Source organism: Toxoplasma gondii, chromosome XII, assembly GCF_000006565.2.
Source record: "Toxoplasma gondii ME49 chromosome XII, whole genome shotgun sequence".
Taxonomy (NCBI): Eukaryota; Apicomplexa; class Conoidasida; order Eucoccidiorida; family Sarcocystidae; genus Toxoplasma; species Toxoplasma gondii.
Genome location: NC_031480.1, coordinates 1,554,367 through 1,579,045, shown reverse-complemented (window position 1 = coordinate 1,579,045; position 24,679 = coordinate 1,554,367). Strand labels below are relative to the sequence as shown.

General features: G+C 51.1%; 4 protein-coding genes and 1 non-coding gene across 5 annotated transcripts; 4 read left to right on the top strand and 1 right to left on the bottom strand.

Moving 5' to 3' along the window:
- The first annotated feature begins 829 nt into the window (after positions 1 to 829).
- On the top strand, positions 830 to 2,418 carry TGME49_218350 (hypothetical protein). The gene has a single exon (XM_002370582.2). The coding sequence runs from the start codon at positions 1,278 to 1,280 to the stop codon at positions 1,869 to 1,871; it is 594 nt and encodes a 197-aa protein (XP_002370623.1). The 5' UTR covers positions 830 to 1,277; the 3' UTR covers positions 1,872 to 2,418.
- Positions 2,419 to 4,168: 1,750 nt separating this feature from the next.
- On the top strand, positions 4,169 to 7,522 carry TGME49_218358 (zinc knuckle domain-containing protein). Its single transcript, XM_018779811.1, has 4 exons — positions 4,169 to 5,226; positions 6,075 to 6,259; positions 6,517 to 6,598; positions 7,024 to 7,522. The coding sequence occupies exons 1-4, from the start codon at positions 4,437 to 4,439 to the stop codon at positions 7,293 to 7,295; spliced, it is 1,329 nt and encodes a 442-aa protein (XP_018634834.1). The 5' UTR covers positions 4,169 to 4,436; the 3' UTR covers positions 7,296 to 7,522.
- Positions 7,523 to 9,938: 2,416 nt separating this feature from the next.
- TGME49_218362 (zinc finger protein ZFP1) lies at positions 9,939 to 16,810 on the top strand. The gene is made up of 3 exons (XM_018779812.1): positions 9,939 to 10,238; positions 10,363 to 10,565; positions 10,836 to 16,810. The coding sequence occupies exons 1-3, from the start codon at positions 10,035 to 10,037 to the stop codon at positions 13,639 to 13,641; spliced, it is 3,213 nt and encodes a 1,070-aa protein (XP_018634833.1). The 5' UTR covers positions 9,939 to 10,034; the 3' UTR covers positions 13,642 to 16,810.
- Positions 16,811 to 18,041: 1,231 nt separating this feature from the next.
- Positions 18,042 to 23,652, bottom strand: TGME49_218370 (hypothetical protein). The gene is made up of 3 exons (XM_002370584.2): positions 22,654 to 23,652; positions 19,646 to 19,739; positions 18,042 to 18,606 (listed from the first exon to the last, which is right to left on the bottom strand). Exons 1-3 carry the CDS (start codon positions 23,305 to 23,307, stop codon positions 18,395 to 18,397), a joined length of 960 nt encoding a protein of 319 aa, XP_002370625.2. The 5' UTR covers positions 23,308 to 23,652; the 3' UTR covers positions 18,042 to 18,394.
- A 384-nt stretch (positions 23,653 to 24,036) lies between these two features.
- TGME49_218380 lies at positions 24,037 to 24,109 on the top strand. The gene has a single exon. It is a non-coding gene; the product is annotated as a tRNA-Val (tRNA).
- The last annotated feature ends 570 nt before the right edge of the window (positions 24,110 to 24,679 follow it).

The following is a 24,679-nucleotide window of genomic DNA, read 5'->3' as shown; positions in this document are numbered from 1 at the left end:
GGAGTCGAAAAAGGACAGCGCCTGCGACGTGGAGACGGAGCGTCTTGCGGGATTGGCGGCAGCATTTTGTCCTTGAGACAGTGGCTTCGTCTCGGAGTTCTCTCTCACTGTCGTCGCTGAAGAAGACACCAACAAGGTAGGACCGGTCACTTCGTCAAAAGGTGGGGCAAATTCGATTGTTTCGACTGCCTCCCAACTATGCCTAAGTCAACTCGCGCCCTGGAGCCATATATTCTCCAGCTAGCGAAACATAGTGGAACCACAAGCATCTAACGAGGAAAACCATCAAAATGCAAGTTAACAATTTCTACGTCGAGCTGTGGTTGTAGGACACATCCATGCGCAGCTTCTCGTTTTTCCATATGGATTCAATTGGTATCACTGTGTAAACAGTTACTGTATTACCCCATCACTCCACACATTTCTCAGTCGCCACAAGTTTTGCCACTCACGCAGCCGACCACGATACGGGGGAGCGTGGTATGACCGTGAGGGGGTACAGCCAAGCTGCGAGTTGAGACTGTTTCATTTGTGGTACACTCTAGTTCCCAAGACATGCATCTATCCAGTATTCAGCATCCCTTTAGGTGCCAGCGAGTAAACGTTACAGCATGTGGTTCTGTCCCGCAGATGAGACGGCAACCTGGTAGTACTATACGGGCTTACGAGCGCAAGTCAGTTTCGGGATGTCTGAATCCCCGTGTGCCGTAACACTGTGGGCAAAGAGACATAAGAGTTTTACCTTCTCTTGGCTCCGACACCGGAGTCGTTGCCCGTGCTTCTGCACTGGATTTGCAGACGAGAAAGAGGAAGGAACAGAGACTTAGAACGAGCAAAGCGCAGACAGGTCCTGCACGTAAAAGCCATGTGCGACCCGCGTCGCTGCCAGCTGACCACACGGCGCGGGCCCCCATTGATACCGCCAGCAGATACCGTTCTGGGCATTAGACGTTTAACAGAGAAAACCTCGACGGCGTTGGTGCGCAAGCATTGATTCTAGAACTTGGACCCGGTAGACAGAGGCATTCAAAACACGACTGAGGAGAAGACCCACGAGCTTCCAGCTCACCTATTCCAGGGAGAAATCAAATGCGAGTTTGCGATTATCCAGGTTTATAGCAATTGGGGATAGAAAGCCAACGGCACGAAACACGTTGACAAAGCGTGCTTCTGGAAGAAAAAGTTCACTGAGCCGCAGAAGATATTGGAGATTGGTGGGTAAATATTTGATTTAATGCGACTTTAAAGCGGGACTAGGCAAATGCTACAGTATCCACATGCCGAAGATGAGTTGCAGGTGGAGGCCGACCCACCCGGCACACGGTGATGCGATCAAGGGTTCGGGAGTTCGAGGCCGCAGACCTAGCAGCTTAAACGGAAACACAACGCCGAAAGAAAGACCCCATCAAGAACTGGAGATGGACAGCAAGGCCAGGCGATGGAGCAGCGGAGATAAAACCAAGGTGTGTCGGAGAGACAGGGAAAGAAAGACGCACGGGGCGCCGACGCTAGAAGCTCGTCAAGCCGAAGGCCCAGAGCCCACTGTCGGGGATCGGGGCACCATCGCTTCTGCAGTAAGCACAAAGAACGTAATACTAGGAAATCTATATGTATATTGTCAACGCAGCAAAGCAACTGAAAACACCTCAAACACCTTCTCGGCACACAGGGGTTCTCGACCCTCCAAGAAGCCTGCACACGCATGCGATGTCTGCTGTTACAGGGTCAACCCGTGGTGCTTAATATTGCAGCCGAGCGAGCCGGGGCACATGCACCCTCCGTCGATGCAACAGTCTACACAAAGCCAACGATGTGCAGCTGAGCAACTTCCTGTCAATCAGCCAACTACTCGGAAGTGTGTACGATGCTGAGAAAATACTTAACACTCCTGGTTAAAAACACCCCTGTCGATATTGTTGACGGCGTCGGTGAGACGGTATCATCGCTGCTGAAGTCACCTGTCCGCAAAGTGACGCAGTGCCAATTCCTAGATCATAGGTGCATGTTACTGCACGGTGAATGGCGCTGTCGTCGGGGACTCCAACATCGGACGGCTTCACTGTTTCATACATCCACACCGAATATGGTGCCGGTGATAAACAGGGGACGAACCAGTTTCTCTCCCTTCAACTCTGGAACTCGAGGGGTGGCTTTCAGGTGATTGGGTCCTCAGGTTTCCTCCCGAGGAAGTCGAAGGCAGTCACTTTTGCTCGACCCTGCAGTCCGCGTTATGTAGTGAAAGTTCAAGGAAATTTAGTTGTCGTTTGAGTCCCCGAAGGACGGGACAAGCGAAATGGGCTGGTTGCCAGCCACAGAGATCGCATATACTGAAGTGGTACCGTAACGTGAATTCGCCGTCAATATACAAGTCAGGATAGCACTGAACATTCTCTGATAGGTGCGACTGTCCACAGCGACCACTAAGTTCTACTGGAGGCTTGGATCCCCTGTCCGACACCGGAAGACGCCCACCCCTTTCCAAATGAAGTAGACTGTATCGGCTGTGTTGGTGCAACTAGATCTACTGGGACCTTGCATTCCGTCGCCCAGCAGACAAAAGTCATAGGACCACCTTACGTATCGTCATAAGAATGAATTTCAGAAGTCCACACAGCGACTAGCGGGCGCCCTCCTTTCAGCCTACGAAAGCACGTCAAGGCTGTCTCCCCCTAATGTTGTGGTAAACTTTCAGCTCTTGAATAGTCAAACTGTTGGTCGGATCCTCTTCGACTCTACCTCCTGTGTGCACTAGATATTTCGTGGGACACTGTGTCGCTTCAGCCCATTCGCAAGGCACGTGAGTGTGCACTGTGGTCTTCCAAAAGCTACTCCGGGAGCAACATGTGTATTTTGTGAAACAACTTTGCCAGGATATGCTTATCCTTTGGCACGCGGCGCTGCTCAAATGTGATACACATACAGTGACCCACCGCGCGAAGATCTATCACATTACAAGACACTCAACGTTTCTTCAATCATTAACGTTGATATGAGTCGACACACAGCTTGCGCAGCCTCACGATATGTTTCCAGGCCCTGATGAAGAGGTTTTCTGTATGCGGATGCAAGGTCCTTTTACTAGATGACAATGGTTCCGTCACTGTTGAGCGATGTTGATGCGGTTTGTGACTATTTCTTACCATCTTTTTTCAGAGAAAAGACTTTTCAAGATGCTGCAAGCCCACCGCGACGTTATTCAAGCTCATGACGGAGTCGATCCTAGTCGGAGAGGAGTTTTTGAGAGTGGCAAGCATAGTTGTTTCCACGGAGAAAGCTTATTCTTCGGTGCACCAGCCAGCAACGTCTCACATGCACCGAATTCGGCGACGTAGCTAAAGCCACTGTGTAGTTGTCGAATTTCTCTGTTGCGGCATGACATCCTCCAAGGTGCCGCCGCGACAGAACAGCTACTACACACAGACAAAGACGAATCTTGAGAATGCCTCTTCTATGCCCTGAGAACAGATGCGGTAGTGAACCGTGAGAACAGAATGATTTGTCTTTCGAGATACTTCTGAACTTCGCTTGAACTCAAACTGTAGCTGCGTGTAGAGTGGCCAGTTCAGTTATGAAGAGAGCAACACCGTTTACGATGCCCTCATGTCCTCGTCTTTTTCATACGGCAAAGTGGTGTGGCCCCGTGTATTAAACCGGTGACCTGGCTCCGGTAGCTAACTGAGAAAACACATCACCAGAAGGGTTCCTCTTGGAAATCAAGGAGACGAACCAAGTAGAAGCCGAAACGCGGGACACGGCGTAGCCAGTTACATCAATTCGCTACCAAATGTTTCCTTGATTTTGCTAAAGTGGCTGAACAATTACGCGACTGCTACTAGCGGCATAAACTTTCTGCAAAAAAAAACTGCCTCGCGGTGGATAGAGAAAACTGCCCTGTCACCAACTGCTAACGAGACGCGCAAGTGGGTGTTTCAACAGAACGAATTCATTCTTTATCACTATCCTGGTGGCTACTTTCTTTAATCACCCTTTTTCCTTGGTGCATTGATCACTGCGACTGCACAGAAACTTGGCCGCCGGCTGTGCGGGGGCGCGGCGGGCGGGGTACTCAAAGAGCATGCGCTCGTTTTTTCGTCGCCATCGAAACTAAGCGAAAAATCTCTGGCCTAAAACCTTGAAGGTCACGTCTGCGATCTAAGCCACATCCATCAGAAACTATTTTGTATCTTGTCCAGATCAAGGCAGTTGTTGTCATTCAAGACATTGTGGCTGAGACTGCAGTCAGATCTTTTTTCTTTGGACTATCATCGAAGCTCCCCAATCGGCGCCTGGAACGCGGCTGGGGCTGACCGACGAACTTCCAGACAAAGGGTTTGCATGCGGTAGCGAGAAATCTACGCTAAATTTAAATCGCTTTATTTGCCAGCAGGATTGTATGGAAATGCGGTTTAGTTAGTAGCTCGCCGCGGGGAACCAAGATGGCACGAACTCTGAGTGGGTCCTGTGACTCTGCCCGGCATTTCCCTTTCGCAACAGGTAATGGAAATAAGAAACGGCGAAGGCAGTCTGAGATTGATACCCCGTCTGATCCTAAAAGTACGGACGATGCATCTGCTGCAGATGGAGTGAGGCTGAAGAAGAAATGCGTGGGCAGACGGACAAACGAGAAAACTCATCGCTCAGCCTCTCCGAAGGGCGCGAGCAGGAAGTCTGAATCAGGACGGCGCAAAGAGAAGCAACTGACTTCTCATGACAACGACAGTCAAGGCGAGGAGAACGAAGGGGACTTTCCTCAGGCGGCAGAAGGCAGAGACAGCGACGTGGCTGACTTGGGAAATGACGATCAGTCAGTTACTTCGGAGGAGGCGGACGCTGCAGGGTCGGCCGGTGTGAAAGACAAACCCGTCATGAGGAAGAAGCGGAAACGAAGAGAATGTTGGACTATAGAACAAGTGAGAGAAAGGATGGCGGAACTGGTGGCGGAGCTTGAGAATCGCAGTGAAATGACCAAGTCTAGGCAGAAGAGACTTCGGGCGCGTCTTGCTCTCCTGGCCAAGGCTGAGCGAGGCGAAATCAAGGTGGGGGGGCAGCTCGAGAAGTCGAAGAAGAAGCTCAAGGCTGCTCAACAAGCCAAACAGGGAGGAAAGGGGAAATCAAAGAACCTGGCGAGCAAACGCGATTCAACCAAGGGCACCCAGAAGCCACATCTGGCGTCGAAGAAACTCACCGGTTCACAGAAGAAAAAGTTGAACAAAATCTGCCTGCGATGTAAGTTTGAACGAAGCCACGCAAATGTTTCCAGTTCTCGCTTCACTCGTAGCCGCCAAGGAGTTAACTATTTAGGGGGATGACAGAGTAACAGCTATGTTACTCCCCCCGCAACGCTTTAGCCGCTAATCTATGGTCATACAGCAAATGTATCGCAAATCGAGTAAAATGAGAGAATAATTCGATCTTTACGTGATGCATGCCGGTGTCGCTTGGGGTATTCAACAATACCAAGGGGATCGAACGGATAACTGGAGACATTATTTTCAATATTATAATATTTGGTGCTCAGGATTTTACTTCAAGTTTGCAATCAAATAAAAAAAAGATTATTTATACAGTATACTTGATGAAGTCTTGAAATTCAAGATAGTTACCGTTCGTTTTTTTTCTTGTGCTCACTATCGTGACTTGATGCTCTGAACTGCTGCTAGAGTATTCGGCAATGTTTTTGAGAGGACACAGGCCCTGTGCGTCTGTCCGACCTTGCTCAAGTTATGCTGAGCTGCTATTCGCGGTTTCTCAACAGCTGCATCCAGAATACTCACACTGGCGTTTGCCGTGGGAAATGCTGCATTAGGGACGTATGTGGTGATGCTTGTCCCGAACACTCTCGGGATTCGAGAAGCCCTAGCTATCGAGGTCTGTTCGTTCTCTGCAGTAGCATGGCCGAAATGCATTCAAGAAGCTGCCGCATCGGGACTGGGATGGACGGGAGTCGTTTTTTTAGGTTGAGGTCAACGTGACACCCCAGGCTGCAAAGCGAACATCACATCGATTTTTGTAGCTGGGGAAGTGAGGCGAAGATTTTGTTTCTTGCTGTGTTGCATGAGTTGCATCGTCCACAGGCAGAGAGAAGGGTCACGTGTTGGAGAATTGCCCTCTCGCCCAATCCAGCGCCACAGGGTCTTCTGCCGCGGAGAATGTCGCGAAGCAAAGTGACGCCAAAGCGGGACCGCTCATGAGCGGCATTTGCTTCAACTGTGGAGCGACAGATCACACGCTAAAGAATTGCAAGAAAAAACGGAAACCAGTAGGTTCAGCAGGATTTTCTAATGCTTTGTGCCGTACAAATTATAAAAAATGGACCGGAGATGTTTTTTGTGGAGCTCGGGTCAGCCTCAGGTGGAACAGGTACAATGCCATGAAACCAACACCTCTATTTCATAGCCAGGTCAGACAGGCAGCGTGACGTCTGACGCGAGATGACGGAAAGGAGAGCTGTGGCCGAAACACGTGCTTGTGCAGCATGCGACATTCCTTTACGTTTGTTGTTTTGGTTGTCAACAGCACGGAGCGCTACCGTTCGCATTGTGCTTCATCTGTGGCGAAAAAGGACACTTGTCTTCTGGTTGTCCTAAATCGAAAACAGGTAAGGGATGGAAAAATTGGTTATTTTAAAGTTACTGCATGGTATTGCAAAGAAGGGGCGTTGCGTGTCACTCAAAAGATGTGTCGCCGATGTCTTCTGCTGATAGAGCATCAGTGAGGCGGAAGAACGTATCCGGCTACGAGTTTTCAGAGACATGCACATAGAAAGACTGGCGGAAGCGAAACAGGACCAGTGCATTGATCCGTTGACTTCATTGAAAATGAGTTAACGGTGATGATCAATTATTCTGAACGGTCATCGATAATTTTTTGTGTGACATATGCCAGCCAATCCATTTCGAGTTTATCGCGTGGTGGACCCAGTCCGGATCCCACAGTGCCAAATCATTTTGATGTGCATTCCAGTGCAGTTGTCAACAGATCCAAGCAATGCACATTTCCGCTTTTTCCCTCTTGTTGCTCCAGGCAAATACCCTCAAGGGGGGTCGTGCCACACTTGTGGGTCGATTTACCATCTTCAAATAGAGTGCCCCGAATTCCAGCGCCAGCAGAAGGAGCGATCAAACCAGGAAAAACAGAGTCGGGCGAAGGGCAATTCACGAGGTCGAACTGAAAACAGGAACGAGAACAAACAAAAGATGCAAACAACGGAACGAGGAAGTGCAACTGGAGGGAAGGTTCACAGAAAAATCCAAGAGCCTGATCCAGACGAGTTCTGGATGGGACAGAGCGCCTAGCTTTTCGACTGTTTGACAGCAGCCTCCTTTTTTTGCCATAAGAAGTTCCCCGACTTTGTAACGGGGTGAGACAATTTTTCGGGACACTGTTGTTCGACCCGTCTCTCTTCTGAACCGGTCTCTTGCTCCGTACAACCGTGGACTTATCTGGAGGGAAGTGAACGGGGAAAGCTTATGCTGTGACCAAAAAGAGACACCTGAGGCTTCGAACAGGTCGAATATTCAACGTTTTTATTTTTTCACGGCTGCGTGGGTTAATTGTTGGAGCACGAATACAGTTTTTCCGCCAGAAGCCGTTCATGTAGAAAATGGGGGCTTAACATCGCAACACAGCAACAGACCCGACGCCTCGTTCGTTGTCTTTGGAGCTTGCTTTCTGGTTGACTGCAGGGCAACAGCTTAGACCTTAGAGAAAGGCTACCTAGAGTTGAATCACTTTGTCGGCCTGGCTAGAGCCGCCGTGTTGATTCCCCAAGAGCAAATGGAATGGCCAGGCAACACAAACTGACCAGCGCCTTCGTCACATGCTAAGTGGCCATGCGGTACTCCGGAAAACGAACTGGGGGTAACGTACTGTTAAGAGCTTGACCGCGGCGTTTATTCAATGGCAAGTTACTTTGTCGGCATGCGGGTACTGAACCAGGAGGCTTTGGACAGCCTATCTAACGAGGTTCAGTGCCCTGTGTTTAAGAACGTGTCTCGTAACCCTCTCTGGATTTGACAGCTCTGCACGAGAAATACATGTAGGCAGATGAGGCACGTCGAAAGATGTGGAAAGAAACCCTGTTTTTTTACAGCCGTGACGACCGCTCGACGAGCGTCGGCTTCTTCGACCTTTCATGTCTGAGAGGCCTCGCACTCTCGAACGAGCACAAACGCCTCAGCTTTACGCCAAAGAGTTGGGTTGCCATGTTAGCAGAACAGCCAAAACGAAGCATGGACGAGGCCATGGATAAGAAAAAACTGTGAGAAATGTGGCTCTTTCGTCGCTCCAGTTTTTTGATAGCGAGTCTCTAGCGGTCACTAATTTGAGAACCCAGTCCAAATCCTTTGTTATCGTTTCGAGGCTGGTGTCTCGCTACACCGCTGCAAAGCAACGAGCAATCTCCTGTGCTGCTTCCGTTCTACCTCTGAATGCCGTGTCCGTGTCGACACGAACCGCGGATAACCCTCTGTCCTATGTATGTCTAGCGTGAAGAAACCAGCCACCTATTGCCTGTCCGTGGAAAGACTGCACTTGGTACCTTCTGTTCACTTCTTCGGCTCGGCCACACACCGAACACCGTGCGGCTGTTTTCCCTGGGGGACCTTCGGCTCCCCCTTGCACTGCTCCACGCTTCCACGGCAAAATGGAACGTGCCTTGCTAGAGAGAGGTGTCGTGAATCGGTGATATGTAAATGCAGATTTCGGTCTCCAACAGTGTAGGCTCCTAATTTATTCCCCAGCGGTGGAGATGTTTGCTGTCTCTCGCGGTGCAAGACGCGACTGCTTCAGAGTGGAAGGTGGAGGGCGGCACGTGTCTTCCATAATTCTGGTTCCCCCCCACAGCTTGTAGATGCTGCTCCGCTCAGAAGACGAGCAACCCCGGCGGCACCTCCTGCCTCTGCGCTTACCAACTCTTCTCTGTGCGGAAGACAGCCGCGCCCCGTGCAAAGACGTGCCAGCTTTCACCACCGGAATCGTTCGGAAACTTTCGAGATGATGGACACTACACGAAAACCGTCCCTTTCCTGGTATCGTGCCTGTGGACGTTCGGTCGTACTGCATTCGGTTCTGACCGGCTGTGTTTAGTTCATTTTAGGAAAGGTGTCGGCCTGTAGACAACCATTGGTGTGCGTGACCGGAAAAAAACGCCAAGACGAAGCAGGACAGTGTGTTTCACACACTCTATACCAGAGGTGTTCCTAAGGGCTGACCGGAGCGTTTTGCTTTCCGATTGTATACACCCTCTGACGCAAAATCCCTTCGTCTCCGGTCCTTCATCTTCACGCTTTTTTAAGGAGGGGTTTCCTGTAAGGTATTTCAGTTGCCGCTCAGCTCCCGTCTCTTCCCCATTCGATTCTGAGGTCGAGTCTCCCTACTCTCGGCGAGAGGAGGCGAAGCCCCGTGCGCGGGTGATACACAGGTGTTCCCTGCGTCTTGTAGGCATTTCAGAACGGGAGCTCCGCGACGCCAATTTTGTCTCAGGCGTCTGTGGTCGATCTGGAGATATACGAAACGGAGGCGATTCGTGGGCTCTAGGCGGGATTTTCGTGGAACTGCGAAAATCCATCATTAGATACACACTCTCCAGCGACTTCGAAGGTAGGCGGAGTAGATGCCGTTCTTTGGGCACGCACTGTCGTGGGACCTGTCTTCAGATATTAAAGCACGAATGCAATGCTTGAATTCAAAAGATAGCTAAACGCTGATGCCTAATGCCGGGTATGGACGACAAGTGGACTTGAACGCTGCAACAGTTTTTTTTGCACACTGACGAAGAGTCGCGTCTGTTGTTTTCATCTGTAGATATGTTAGCTGTTTTGTGGCGGCATATCCGTCCGGAAACTCGGCCGTGGGTTGAGCGTGCGGTCAACCTAACCCTGGCGCTTAGGCCTGCGTCTTTCAACTTTTTCGCGCTGTAACGTTGATTCCGTTTTTTCAGGTTCGTCGTCCTGTCGTGTACCTGCTCGCGACGGAACAAAGTCCATGCGTGTGGCCGCTTCAAGATCGTGTCTGCCAAGGTCGAGCCACCCAAGATGGAACACCGAGTCAAGCGGTCAAACCGCCCGAGGTCGAAAGCTGGGACCGCTTGCGTTTCAGCTCCGTCAGGCCGCCCGATTCCTTCAGCACAGCAATCGAATTTGGTCCGTGAAATATTTTGGAAGACTCAGTTGTGCCCGAAACTCCATTCAACAGGAGTCTGCCCGCGGAAAGACCATTGTAGCTTTGCTCACTCACAAGTAAGTTACACGGGGTCAGAAGATTCAAGACACAAACGGTGCAGAGCTTATCTTCGCGGCAACGAACTGCTCAAATATATCCCTATATCTCGAGCGAGAGGTTTCTCTCTGTTTTTACACTCAGGAAGAGCTCCGAACACCACCTGATCTGCGCTGCACAAAGTGGTGTCGTCGTGTCTTTCGCGGTCAAATCTGCGAGGATCCCGGATGTCCGTACGCCCACAGCAAGGAGGACCTCCGGTGTAATGGCCATCAGCTCCTCACGTTCAAAACGGCCATGTGCAAATTCCACGCAAAAGGTGTCTGCCTCAGCGGTGCATCGTGCCGGTAAGAGACCGTATCGGTGTGACTTATACATTTACCCCCATCAACGCGCTTCTCGATTTGCCTCCTCTGCGAAAGAAAGTGTCCATCGTGGTGAAACAAGGCCACGCACTGCTTCCTGCGTAGAGATTTCGAAGAGAATCTTTAGGCCTAAGTCTCTTAGGTTAAGTTATGTCGTTCCCTCAGGTTCAAACTCGAGTCTCCCCCCTCGCGTCGAAAGGTGTCCTGCTTCGCTAGTGGGAATGCCTCCTTTGTTTCTTGTGTCTGCTGCAGATTCGCACACACAGCAGAGGAGCTTCGGGGTGGTCCTGATGAGGCAAGCACCCACAGCGAAGACCGCCTTCAAGACACCAGCCGCGGCAGCATTAGTACGAGCAGCGAGGCGTCAGGACACGATTGCCGCGAATCAGCAGCGGCACACGTGGTGACCTCTGCGATACAAGCGCTGCAGTCTTTGAACAAGACAAACAGAAAAAGCCCCAGGGAAGCGAATTCAGAGTGGCAAGACGAAAAGGGGCATTCTTCGGTCGGACTTGCGTCTTGGAAAAAAGGGGAACCGGAGGACGAGCCTTTGCCCAGTCAGTCTCACAACATCGCGAGCGAAAAATTCCACAGAGGCACGCATCTGAAGCCGCGTGTGGGAGTTGGGATTCACCATCACGGGCATTCACAGCCTCCTGCAGGTGGCCATGCCGGTTTGGCCACTGAAAGAGAGAAACCGACAGTCTGCGTGGTTGAGATACACGGTCGAGGGCCATGTGAACCTGGCGCTTTTCATGTGACAAACACAGCTCTGAGGAAAGTCCCTCTGAATGTGGAAAGTGACACGTCGCGATCGTCGAGTCTGCATCAGCTTCGACCCCAGGAGCCGAAGATGAGAGCCAGTGCTTGGAAAGAGACTAAGACAAGGGAGGGCCAATCACGAAGATGTGGCTCTGTGTGCGGCCAGCAAAACGAGAAGCAAACGACCGTGCCCAAGGCCGGACTCCTGACATACAAAGTGACCTTGAGTCGAGGAAGGGAAATCCTTCCGCTTTCTGGACTGGATGCGACGCCCGTACATATTGTAGTAGGGCCTCGAGAGGAGAGCGCCCTCGTGTCTGACGAGTCGCTTAGGGCAGCGGATGGCGTGTCTGCGTCTCATCCGGAAAAAAGTTTCGCAAAGGAGACGGCGTCGCGGTCAAGCAGTAGCGACTCTCGGCAGAGCCTGAATTCCAGCTCTCTGAATCCTGGGGCAGCGCCCTTCATTCCCACTCTTCTCCTGGGGTCTTCTACGCAGCACGGCACCCAGTTTGGAGCTTCGTCACCGCTGGCGGGTGTCGGAAACCTGGAAGCAGCCTCCTCGCTGTCCTCCGATACACCGTCACTGTCTGCTCGTGAAAAGTTTCTGACTCATGGAGCGAATGCTCCGCATTCTTCACGAGGCAGTTCCGTGGGAGGCACTGGTGGTATTGACTTGGCAAAGTTCCTCCAAGACTCCATGGCTGCTCCTTTGGTGTCTTCCCAGGGGCAATACCGCGACGAGTGGTTGCTTCGCGAATTCAGGAACGAAGCTTCCGCAACTGGGACCACCAGTGCGAAAGTGTCATGCAACGGTATCAGCCACCGTGGCACGTCCGGCGCCGGGATGAACAACACACTGTTTCCAGGTTTGCCGACAGCGGTGGCCGGAGTCAGGGGGGAGAATCAGGGTGCCGCGGCTTTGGCGGCCCTGGTGGCAGTGTCTCGACTTCTCTCCCCACCTGGCAACGTGCCGCCAGTGAGTGGCCCTTCTACTACCCAGAAAAGTCCAGTTGCTTTCTTCACTTCTAGCCACTCTGGAGCTCCAGGAGATATTCCAGACCAATCTCGCAGAGTCCCAGGTCTTGCACAAGAGACGAACAGTTCCAATTCAAATGCGTGGACCACCTTGGTGGCGGCCCTCCTGGCGATGGCGCCCCATGTGGGGAAGGGTGGAGCACCCCCTGCGGCTCAGACTTCCGTGGCGTATCCCTCCGTTCCATCTCAAACCCCAGAACCCTCGAGTGTCTTTCTGCAAACACGGTGGGTGGGCAGCTGCGGTCATCCGTGTGCACCCAACCCGACACGGCCCGTGAGGAATTTGGCTGGTTCTGGCAGTCGCTACGTGCCTCCTGAACCTTTCTCTCAGCAGATGCAATATTGCTCATCTCCAGAGGAAGCGTCACGAAACCTTCCTCACCGTGGAGTCCCTTTTCTCCCCGGGGGCCTCTCGAGCGTGGGGCAGCCCTCTCGACCTCCTGCGGTTCGGCCGTTGCCGTCTGGTTTCGAGGCTTCAGCCGCCTTGTCAGCGTGTCTGTCCGCTGTTCCTGTTCCGCCTGCGCCTCATCCTATCCAGCCCTATGGACAGCTCAAAAAGTTTCTAGGAATATCTCCCGTGAATTGCCACAACGGGCCGCCGCTGCGCCCGCACCCTTCCTCTTCGTTTCCGGATCCGCTGGCGTTCGCGAACCGCCACGGGAGTCTGTCGCGTCATCAAGAGGCCCTTTTCCCTGCAGCTGTCGACTCGCAGAGCTACGACGGTGCGTGTCTTCGTGGGAGGACCGACGCAGGCTGGTGCGATGCCTTTAGTGCATCGTCCTTTTCCGAGGCCTTGCGAGCCGCGTCTCCCTCGCGACAAACAGAGCACGTGAAGGGGCCGAGTGCACCATTGGTGCGGCCCACTGGAGACAGTGAGGGAAATGGACTAGCAGTGGCGCAGCGAGGCCAGAACGCGAATCACGCAGTCACAGCTAGTGCGTTCATCGACGTGCCTACCTCTGCGGTCTTCTTGAACGATTCGCAACGGACAGCAAACCAGAGAGAGGCTCAAGCATACCACGGGAGGATGACACTCTCCACAGACGATGGGTTGGGTAAAGAAGATCTCGACGTGCCCTCGCCTTTTCTAACTGTCACCACAGAACCCGGGGCTTCACTCGGGAGTCGTGGAAGCTTTGCGGCGCACGAAGATTTGTTGAGCAGCGTGAGTGGAGTTGACTTGGAGGCCGACGCCAGCAAAGGTGTGCTCCTCTTTGGAGACGAGAGAGAGGCGAACTCGGAAATCTGGGCCAATTTATGAAGACGCGGTTGTCGCGCGGCTTGCAAGCGCGTCGAGCAGGGAAAACGAGAGACTGAGCAGGGCCGTTGTCTCGGCGCTACTCGATAGTTTATCCTATCTTTTTCCAGGCATTCCAATGGAAGAACTATCTGGTGCATTTCCAACTGTTTCTTCGATCAGCCAAAAGTAGTCCTGTCTCGGTACGAGACGATTTGAAGAAACCGAGGCTGTAGACGCCACGGCGACTGCACCGTTAAACAGCAGCTTCGCCTGGAAGTGAAGGCGTCTTGGAATCTGGCGAACTGAGGGGCGTAGGAAACAAGCCGAGCCTTTGTGAGTTGATGAACGGGTCTGTTTTGTTTTGGGATCTTGGCCGCGATGTCTCCCATATGCTGAATCGGAAGAAAGCATGTCGCTGGCGAAGAGTGGACAGAAAATTGGAAGGTGAAAGGGGCAGAAACGCGAGCTAGACACCAAGAGAAGCTGTCTGCTAACCGCAGGAACTGAGGTTTGGTCGGGGTCTCGTGGAGGTGCCCTTGGATAGGAAGAGCGCTCCGGCGCATCCTGCCTTCCCGATAGAAACCTGTCTCTGCCACGCATTGTGTCTGAGGAAAAGGCAAAGTGTGCCGGTTGTGGCGAAGAACGGGGAGACCGTTATTGATATTGTCGATTGCCGGAGGGAAAGCCTCTTCCCCATAATGAGCAAGAGGTGAAGAGTCGCCCGAAAATAATACCTTGGGAAGACTCATAATCGTAAAAGACCGGAGAACTCGTCCCCAAAAAGGGGCGGTTCATCGAAAACGGTTGTGGATGTTTCGTATAGAGACGCTTGTGGCCCAGTGTACGTCAGGATGGGCGAAGACGCCTGTGTTTGCTGTCTGGCGTGAGTTGAAACCGGCTTTTTATCAAAGCAACAATCGCAGTGCATATTTGTTCCTTTCCGATGACGACAATCTCACAAGACGGCCGTTCTATTCTATTTCCGAATCACATGGCAAAAGCGCCAAGCCGCCCTCACGGCTCGGCTCGTGTTCAGATGCGCCCGATCCGGTAGTCGAATCGTAACTATTTTGAGTGCGAAGCCGTTCATTTGCTCACTTGCGCAACTGTGCTTCCTCTCGGGAGAGAAACGAGGGCAAGTGCCCCGAATCTGCGGGGGGTGTCAGTATTTCAAGTGATAGCATGCATTCCGCCGTTTTGCTGAAGGCAGTTCTTGTGTATGTGAAGTGTAGCGACAGGCCAATACCCCGGGCCCGTCTCGTCCAAGATCATGTTCTGTGCTCGTATTGTCATTGTGTTGCGCGTCGGTGTTGTGAAAGAGAGAGCAAAGCGTGGGCCACGAGGGTGCCATTTGTGTTCTAAAGGAACATCCTCTTTTTCTTTCATGGTGCCAAATAGGAAGCGAGACGCGCGGCAACTCGGGTTATTGCAGTGCCTGTATCAATTGAAAAGCAGCTGCGGACAAGGCAGCTGCTGCAGGGCGCACAAAGAGTGCCCGGACAACCGTTGATTGAAAAACAGTGATTGCAGGCGTCCATCTGTGTTCGTCGAGGAACTCGACGATGTGGAATTGAAAAGCGTTGCCGTTGTGCTTCGATTTCTTCTTGCTGCCTCAGTCAAAACCAGGACAGCGGAAGACAGTGAGCGGGTGCGGTGTGGCCTTTTTGACTGCTCCGCGAAGGCAATCGGGAGAAACCAAGAGAGTTGAATTCGTAGGTTCCGTCTCTTCATATCTTAGAGGGAACTGAAAGACACCAGAAGGGGCTTGGCCGGACGGCTGTGTCCTTCGTCGTGCCCCATTCAGCTCCTTCAGTTCTGGTATAGAACACAGATCCGTTTTGTGTGTCCTGTTCTGGTCGTGCCGGCCCTTCGTTGTATGGCGAAGCCCACATGCATGCCTTCTTCACCGGAAGAAGGTCGGCAGAAGAGCACGAAGTTTTTTTATCAAGTTTTTGCCGTCGCGGCGGGTTGAGGAGCTGTCCAGTAACGGGGGCGACGCGCTTTGCCTCCCGTGAGTCCTCAAGGCTGCGTTTTCGGCGTCCGCGGCTCGAGGCAATGCCTCACCTGCAAGTGGCACCCTAGAGTTTTTGCCGACAACGCGACGGCGGAGAAAAACGGACTGGCCGGCGCCAGCTGTTTGTATATTTTGCGAGAACGGACTGAAGGGAAGAGAAGGGGAAATGCATTTACGGAAATTTGGTCCCCGAGAACCAGATATAGTGGAAGGGTTGCCTGCGCAAAGCCTTCTCCCGTCCCTGGAAATGCGGGAAAATGCAACCCGGACCCCAAAGTAGTGCCGGAAACTGCGGCAAAGCACCCGAGTGATATGGCGAAAATGAAAGGGAACTACCGACGGTAGCTCGATGTCTGCCCAAATCAGTTGTTTCAGTGCACTGTGTTACTGCGAGCTTTTCGCCATCTGTAGAGAATTTCGTTCCGATAACTACCTGCAGGGAAAATGCTGGAGAGGCACTGGGACAGTGGAGAGCAAAGGCACACTACATACCGCTGATCAGAGGGGAGGGACGCTGAAACAACACTACAGAGAAGGGGGAGGTGCAGTGGAGGCGAAGGACCCGACCACGGAGGAGTGTGAAAATCTCGTCATCGAACAAACGAGGTGATGCAACAGGACCAAGATACATAAGAGACGTTGGAGACAGAAAAGTTGAGCAACAAACATGCTAGGGACAAAGAACTGGAGGGGTGGGAGTGCGAGGTCAGGGGTCTATCGGAGAAGAGATGCAGACGAAAACAGAGACAGGTTGATCGCTGTTGAGGGAACCGTGGCTGACCCATGGAGAAAGCAGACGGAAAGACGGGCTCCGAGAGGGACACCTGTGTTTCCAATGAGAACATGTGTATTTTTGAAGTCCCGTTTGAACAGAACTCAGCCTTCTCCTGAGCGAAAGCCAACAGTAGATTTTCGCAAAGGTCTTACCCCCTGGTCTCCCGACAAAAGCGGGATCAAGCCAGGCCTGCAAATGCCACCTGCCATGAAGCGTGGAGAGGTGGTAGGTGCTCGATCTATCTCGGCGCCCTGTGATTTTATAACTTTTTGTGTCACGGTTCGAAACCAGCGGAGGAACGAAGATGTCGCGTCTGCTTCGCTTTTGCGCCTTCTCGTCAGGAAAGAGTCGTCTCGTGCTTGTTTCTGTGAGCGAGGAAATCAACGTATCTGCATTCTGTGAGCATTTGGATACATCTATATCTGTGTTTTCATGATGTCTTCTCTCCATTCTTCTAACCTTCGGTTTTCCCGAGGAGGCAGACTTTTCCCCCTCCCCTTTACAAAGACGGTTCTCGTCGTTACCCTGCTAAGCAACATATCTGTGTTCTGCGTCACTTTCTGTTTCGCCTCCCTCTCAATATGACGCGACGCTGTTTCGTCTGAACCTTGACCTCTGCATCAGTTTCTGATCTAAGAAATTTTGAAAGCATGGCGTTACGCTGACTAGAGACATAAGAGATCCCAGCCGTGGGTGCAACAATCGACAGCCGTTTTCGGCTACTGCAGCCAATCTGGTCTGCCTGCTGCTCAAAAGGATGCCTGTTTCCTATAGACAGAGGGAGAAGCGCAGCTTAGGGATAGACGAAGCAAAGAGAAAACAGCCAAGCGAGACGGGCGAAAAGCGACAACACTGCGAGTTGCCCGGCTGGACGTCATACGCGAAACACAACGCAGGTGCCGAAATCCAAGAATCGATTGGCACATATTATGAAAGAGAACAGATACCGCGAAAAATCTTATTTCATTTGCACTGATTCAGAGAAGAAATGAAACCGGCACATGAGGCAGGGACAGAAGTGCCGACGGCAATGAACCCCGTCGATGTATCGTCTTTCGCAAATGCCGATGTTTCCGCCCCCGAGCGTCGGCTCGACAACAGATCTCAGATCCATTCCACATGTTGGTGCATTTCGCTTCGCTGATTGAAAACCGCGGCGCAAAATGTCCAAAACTACCTCAATGAGAAAAGAGGCGGAAAGCACGATTTGAAGTAGCTAGTGGAGCCAAAGGCACAGAACTCAGTGAAACTGAGAGGGGCTTTCGGCGATTCTCGAAACAACTGAATGCAGTCATCAGCTGGAACGTCCTACATTCTTCCTGTCTTTCTGCTATAGGAAGATGGAGGATTAGTAAGGCACAAATGTTTCGCAGACGGCGCCAAATGCAGAGAACCACACAGAGGCGTCTCCAGCGACTCAAGATAACCACGTGCAGAGAAGGATACTATCGTTTTTCCAGCTCCGTTAGTCCACTACGTGCGAGCCCATACCGCCTAGCAAAGTACAAGCTGAGGAACTACGCAGCCGCCGGCGCGATTCAGCAGGAACTGTCAGACCTGGCGTGGTTGCTGCTGTTCTCTCGCTAGATAGGGTCCTTTTGGATGTTTGTTGAAAATCGGGAAGGCCGGTTGCCTGACTGAAAATTAGAAAAAATGTTCCTGCTTTTTTGAGTTCGAGTGCTCGGCTGTCAACAACGGACCGCGACACGAGCCATACTGCTGGAAAACAGCACCCGAAGGAAACTTTAAACCGAACTACAAATGCGAGTGTGTCCGCCGCTTGCTCAAGTGCAGTCACGCCGTGTGTTTTCCTCTGATGAAATCAGTTTTTTGAACCTTTCCTCTCCGTGCGCCTCAGGACTTCGCACCGTTGTCAAAAAAAACACGCGTCAACTTCCCCACAGCTACACAACTGTTCGCAGGTGCGTGCGACCAGAGACACCTGGTTAACTGTTCGTCCGCCAGGGACAGTTCTTCTTTTTGTCTCATCTAATGAGCTGCACACGTCCACTCTTCAGTTTTCTCTGGAGTTTCTCCTCTCTCTTCCTCATGGCTAGTGCCTCCGGGCTGCCTTCCTCAGGACCCTCAGGTGTGAACACCCAGTCGAGAACTTTTCTCACAACTCTGTACACGACGTACGCAGGCACCACCGTCCAGAGAAACCAGCCGTTGGGGTGAAAGCCACCCGCTATCTGCGCTGCGCATGCAACAAGAAAAAAATCTGTAGCATGCGAGTGGGATACGCCCAGGAGCAAACTGCTCGTGATGGAGGTGTACGTCCCGTAGTAAAGGGCGTAGGTAAAGGCGAGAAGAAAACCCTCCCAAAACCTAGGCACGGGCAGCAACGGTGCAGAGAAGTTCCCCGAGAAAACCAGCAGACGGCAGATCAGGAACAGAACCTGGAAACACAGAGGTCAGTCACAGGAAGTGCACGCATCGGAGTAAGTGAAGATCCTCGTAACATCACTAACCAAAATCACAGTCCATGAGGGGCCGACGGCAGCCTGCTGCATGGGCAAATGAGCGCATATGCGTATGTATATATATATATATATATATATATATATAGGCATGCCATCTTGCAGTATGCCTATATGTATATACACACATGTAAGTATGTGCGTATGTCCACATCTATATTTTTCGTTTCCGTACGGTGAGTGAACTACACATAAGTATGCAAAGGCATATAGCAGTAAAAAGAGAGACAGCACAACTTCACAAAACAGGCATCGCAGGTGTCTCCATCTCACTCTTCAGAGGTTAACACATTCGCACAGGACGTAGAAGCACGCGTGCCGCCTTCATACACAAACACTGAGGAGATCTCCGGCATTCCAAACTCGCTGATTTGGCAGATGTGTGTGCACACCCCTTGCTTACCTAATTTACCGGCTCTGATTTTATCTATATATCTTTTTGTGTGCGCGCGGTTGTATCGTTTATGTGCGCTAGAGACCAATCGCTCTCATGAGCCAAAAGAAGCATATTGATAAATATGTACGAACGCGTACGCATGATGCATATGTGCATATCTCTCAAAGGCATGCACCTGCCTTTCTTCGTACGGTGGCTGAAAAACGAATCCGTACGACGTAACATGGCCACGCGTCCGTAACAACAGAACGACTCGCTGGATGTCTTCTGAAGAAGTTTCTCCTCTAGCGGAATGTGTGCCAGTCTTCCACAACACGTATAGCAGCGCATTTGGAAATATATATTTGGCAGTTCCTTACGGTTGCGACAAGGACTCCAATAGCATGCGTTTGAAAATACGCTGCGGCTTTCTGCTGACGTTTCTTGTCCGCCTGTCCCGCCATTGTTCCGTCGCTCTTGAGTATCTCTCCACCTGAAGATGTTCCTCCCTTTGCGTGAACACAGAAATAAGATCCAGGTGAAACGGGTCTTTTGAGGTAGGAAGCAACATGCAACTGAGGTAGGGACGATGGATGGTAGCTCTCGAACGGAGGAAAGAGGTGGACGCCGGACAGTTTGGACAAGTTTCGGCTCTTCAAACGGAAAAGAGTCGTCAAAATGCGGTCCGATCTCCTTCTGCTTCAAGACGGAAAGAAAATGAATGTTCCGTTGGTTTTGTACAACAGAAATGGAGATGCAGCGGGGGGCATGCATGGGACAGAGCCAAGAGCAAGACGCGACGGAGGTAGCTGTCCGAATGTTGCACTGAAAGCAGACGTAAACCCACCTGTCGACTTCTTCTTGCGGTAAGGAACTCCAAATCCAACACCCACTTTGGTGGTCGATTTTGTTAAAATAAACGAAACAGAAAGTTCCAGAGAAAACCGGACGATTTTACGCGAATGCCCAAGCGCAGCATTCGGGTGTCTACAATCCTGGGAGAAGCGTTCCGACCCCCAGCAAATCGATTCTTCACATGGAAAGGATTTTCAGCCCGAACCGTGGAGCTGGCGTTGAGACCCAAGTTAGAATCAAAGGGACAACGGAAATCAGCTCTCACCACAACGGAAAAGGGAAGCAAGGGTCGCTCGACTTGATTTGATTCAGAACACGAGATACGAATGAGAAGAGAGTTGGATGTCGACATGTCCTGTTTAGCAAGGTGTGTTACCGTTGTGCGTCTAGCTCGCAATTCGGTATTTGTCGCTTGTCCCAAAAAACTGGGTCATCTGTTTTTTGCTCTCCAGAATAGCCTTCATTTAGGAAGGGACGTCACATAAGGCCTTGCCTCTTCGCATCCCACCTGAGCTCTTTCTGTGCCCTTTGGCTATTAGATCTCGCACTGGTTTCATGCTCCAGGGCGACGCGACTCCGAGTTCAGGGATGGTGGATCTCGTTTTGCTTTCCGTCTGAGGCCTCTCGCGGTAAAAGATTCCAGAATATCTCAGTCGAGGAACTTAAGCGACGCAAGTAAACGAGAAGGAAAACAAGTGGGGGATGGGCGCTGAGACCTTGTGTACGCTTGTTTTTGCTGTTCCCATACTGGACGACGAACGGTGCAGTGGAGTCAAAACAGCGACAGAGAGAATGACACGCCGTCGGCGTTGTTGTGGGAAAATACAGACCGACGGTTTAGTCGAGCGCTATGTGGAGCACTGCTCTTTCTCTGCTCAGCGACTTCCACTTGCACGAGATCCTCAGCACGGCTTCACTTGACCAGAAGACCCTTTCCTCCTGTCCACTATTTCAGCTGTCGCGTCTTAGTCATTCAAGCAACCCACTTTCTTTCCTGTGCAACTTGTGGAGGTACGCATAAACCTTTTTTCTTTCAGTCCTCCTTTTGCTCTTTGCTTGTTGAAAGTAGCAGTTTCCTCCTTCTGTCGTTGTGTTCGGTTCACAATCCAGGAAGACCTTGATGCACGGCAAAGTGTCCTGTGCCAGTCAAAGTTGGTTGTCAGGTTTCGTCCTCAAAGTGTCAGGAATATCTGCTTTGCTCTACTGATTCTCAGTGGAAACGGCGGCTCTCTCGTTTCAGCAGAACGGTGTTGCCGACTGTTTCACCTGCGGTGATATCTAGGCTGGCTACACGACAAGAATATTAAACCCAACTTCAGGTGCTGGTCTTCTCTTATTGTGTGCATGATGCGGGATGAGGCAGAATGCTTGGCAGCTGCAACGGTGTCCACATCTGTAGATGCTCAGAAGAAAAGTCCCTGAGTTTAGCGATACGAGTGGAAAATTGCTTGCATGTGCATGTAGTAGTATGCTGTCAAGGCGCTCTCCTGCTTGCATTTACTCGGCACATGTGGACTTGGCACACTCCGTCACTGCATGCGTCGTTATATATATATATATATATATATATATATACATTTATATGTAGACGTATGCGTAAGCTTTCTTTCGTATAGTGAAACGTTTAAAAAATCTTTTGTAGGTCGTGGAAGTAATTGCACGTGTTTTTACGTCGACATGAAAGTGCACATACATTCTTATGTTAACTAGAGTCACCGTCAGTATGCCATTAAAGCGAACAGCGTTTCCGCCTACGGGTGTCTGTTTCGCAGCTTTCACTGGCTTCCAATCGTGTGCTTGTTGGGTTTCCGTCAGTGCTTTCGTCATTCTTACGTAGCATTCTGTATTTCTTCCTGCATTTCGCTTTTCTGTCGCGAACAATGTGTATCTAAACCTGTTCTGATGTATCGCCATCACTAGAGGTCTCCTTCAGGTGCCACATATAGAAAGGTATAGATAACGGGGGGAAAAGGCACCAGGTAACGTACGACAGAAAATGTGGGACTGTTGAAGACAAGTAGTTAGGCAACAACTCAAGATACACAACAGAAGACACAGAAAAACGCAAGAGCAATTCCCGTGCGGATGTCGGGAACTTGGAGCGTTTGATTCGCTCTAATATAGCGAGGAATTAAATGCAGGCCCTGATAACACGTGTCGGCACTGTTTAACGGTGGGGCAAACGCATTTTGGGTTGAAGTGCTCGTCATTCGGGACTTGTATGCCTTTTCAAAGACTGTCTCTGTCTCTTGTGGAGACATACGATGGAACTGTCTACTCTTGAAGAACAGCGACTGCCGCCCTCTGTCGTGAGTGGTTTCGCAGACTGGGAGGAATGAACAAATGCATGGCTTGCACTTATTCTTCCTTAACTTTCTTGTAGGGAAGAAAGTGTTTCTCTCGCCATTTCCGTCGTCGGGAGTTTACCCGAAATGGGAAAGCTTTGCTCGGACGGAGAGGCCGTACTGTCAAAAAGTCTGCAGCTGGATATTTCTTCAGCAGAGCTGCTATTGCTGTTCACAGTATAACATACATTTGTTCTTGTTGCTGAGCTCTTCCTTGTGCCCATCACACCTGTACCAGAGGCTGCAAACGATATTGACAAGCCGAAACTTTGATGCTTCTCGCTGTTCCTCGAGATGCTCTCAGACACGGACCGGAATGTACTATCTATGCCTGAGGATTCAATCGAGGGGGCCACCGCGCTTGCGAACGGATCTGGAGAGGATGAGGCTGTTGTAGACAGAGAATGTGAGGAGTTCAAGATTTTCTCGTTAATCTTTCGTTTGGTCGAAGACATCCGGCTTTTGGGTGGGGAAGATTGCGGGTCTCCCAGCGTTTCTGGTGACGTGCTGACGAATGTTGGTGTTGCACTAGCTGTGCCACAGAATTCGTTGCTTCTTTTTTCTGATAACGTTTTGCTCGCGTTCGTGTTTCCCGCCGTTGAGCTGAAAAGGGATGATTTGGCAGATCCTCGCAACGAAACGCTCTTGAGGGAATCCTCTTTTCCGGTTGATTCTGCCTTGTCCATCATTCTGCACGGAGGTATTTCCGAGTCATGAGCGTCAGATAAAGATGATATACACAAAGAATTTTTCCCGAAGACAAAACTGAGTGTGCCGCTCGAACGCTCACGGGGTATGGACCCGGTCACACTCCAGCCAAAATCAGACACACTTCCTGGCATTTTGTTGGTCAGTTAAACAAGAAATACGGTTCCGTTTAACCAGCGGGAAAGTGCCACAGCTGGCCTCACATCACACATTCAGCGTGTCTGTATTCTGGTTCTTTAACACATGCCGCACACGCGAGCGTAAGACTGCTGTCATCAGCTGAGAATAATACACGTCAAAACAAGCGAAACTATCAAAAGGGGACTCCACCTCGTCATATATGATGTCAGTTGAGTCGCTGTATCGATGTAACAATTAAAGCAGAAACTGTGTCGCCGGTGACACAGTGCCTCGTACGTCCAAGCCAGCCACGAAGACTCGTCACACAGTCTTGACGGAAAGAAACTATCGCAGAAGTTACTGACAAAGAACTACGTACGCTGGTCTAGCGAAGCCCTAAGGCGTTTTCATACACACACAGTAGAACCTCCTTCTCGTTACAATAGGGTGTACCCGAAGCGTTACTGCTCGTCCCGATGGTGTCCCCGAGCACTGACAAGAGTCCATACCTTCGCTCCGATCGCGTTCCCCTCTCAAAAGCTTGCAACGTGGCACTGACAAGAGTCCCACATCAGCCATCTATTATCAATTTCAAAAGGCTCCTACATTTGGAGAGAACGTGTGCACGTTGATGCTGTAACGCCCCAAACAGCAAGCGAAACAAGTTTACAGCACCGTCAGACAGGTACAGCTAAGGGGAAAATCAGTTTTGCCAGCCCTAGGGGATGCACGGGCATCGCCAAGCGGGCATGGTCTAGTGGCTATGACGTCTGCCTAACACGCAGAAGATCCCGAGTTCGATCCTCGGTGCCCGTACGCTCTCTCCATCGGTTCCTCTCTTTTTGCCACCTTTCCCTGGTGAGCTTACTGGAGTTATCAAATCAGCCATACTTGTGTAGTTTTTCGAGGAATATAATGCACTATGAATTCCTGCCAGACTGTCTGGTTCTTTCCACTGTTGCTGTTGGCGCTGCTTGTCGCCGGGTCAACGGCGACCCCTGATCCACCGACACTCTCTCATCGTTGCACATTGCGGGCACCAGCGCCGAAACAATGGATTAGAACAGAGATATTGAAAAGAAAAATGGATTCTTCAGCGTCTTCGAAAAAACGAAGTAGACGCAGCCTTTGTCAAGGCTACAACACACGATGCGCAACGTCCCGAACAGATGTCTTCGAGTGAAGATAGAGTAGAAAGGCTAGGTTTGTACCATGGCAGCCGGAAAGCCCTGCCGTCGAAGACGGGATAATGGATTTGTTACGCTTCTGTTGCGTTTGATGGCGTGCACAAGACATTTTATGCTTTATTCCGTTTTTATAGGAGGAGTGCCTACAAGCTTCAGCGGGTATCCCTACCTGTCAAGAAAAAACACATGTTCCGTGAAT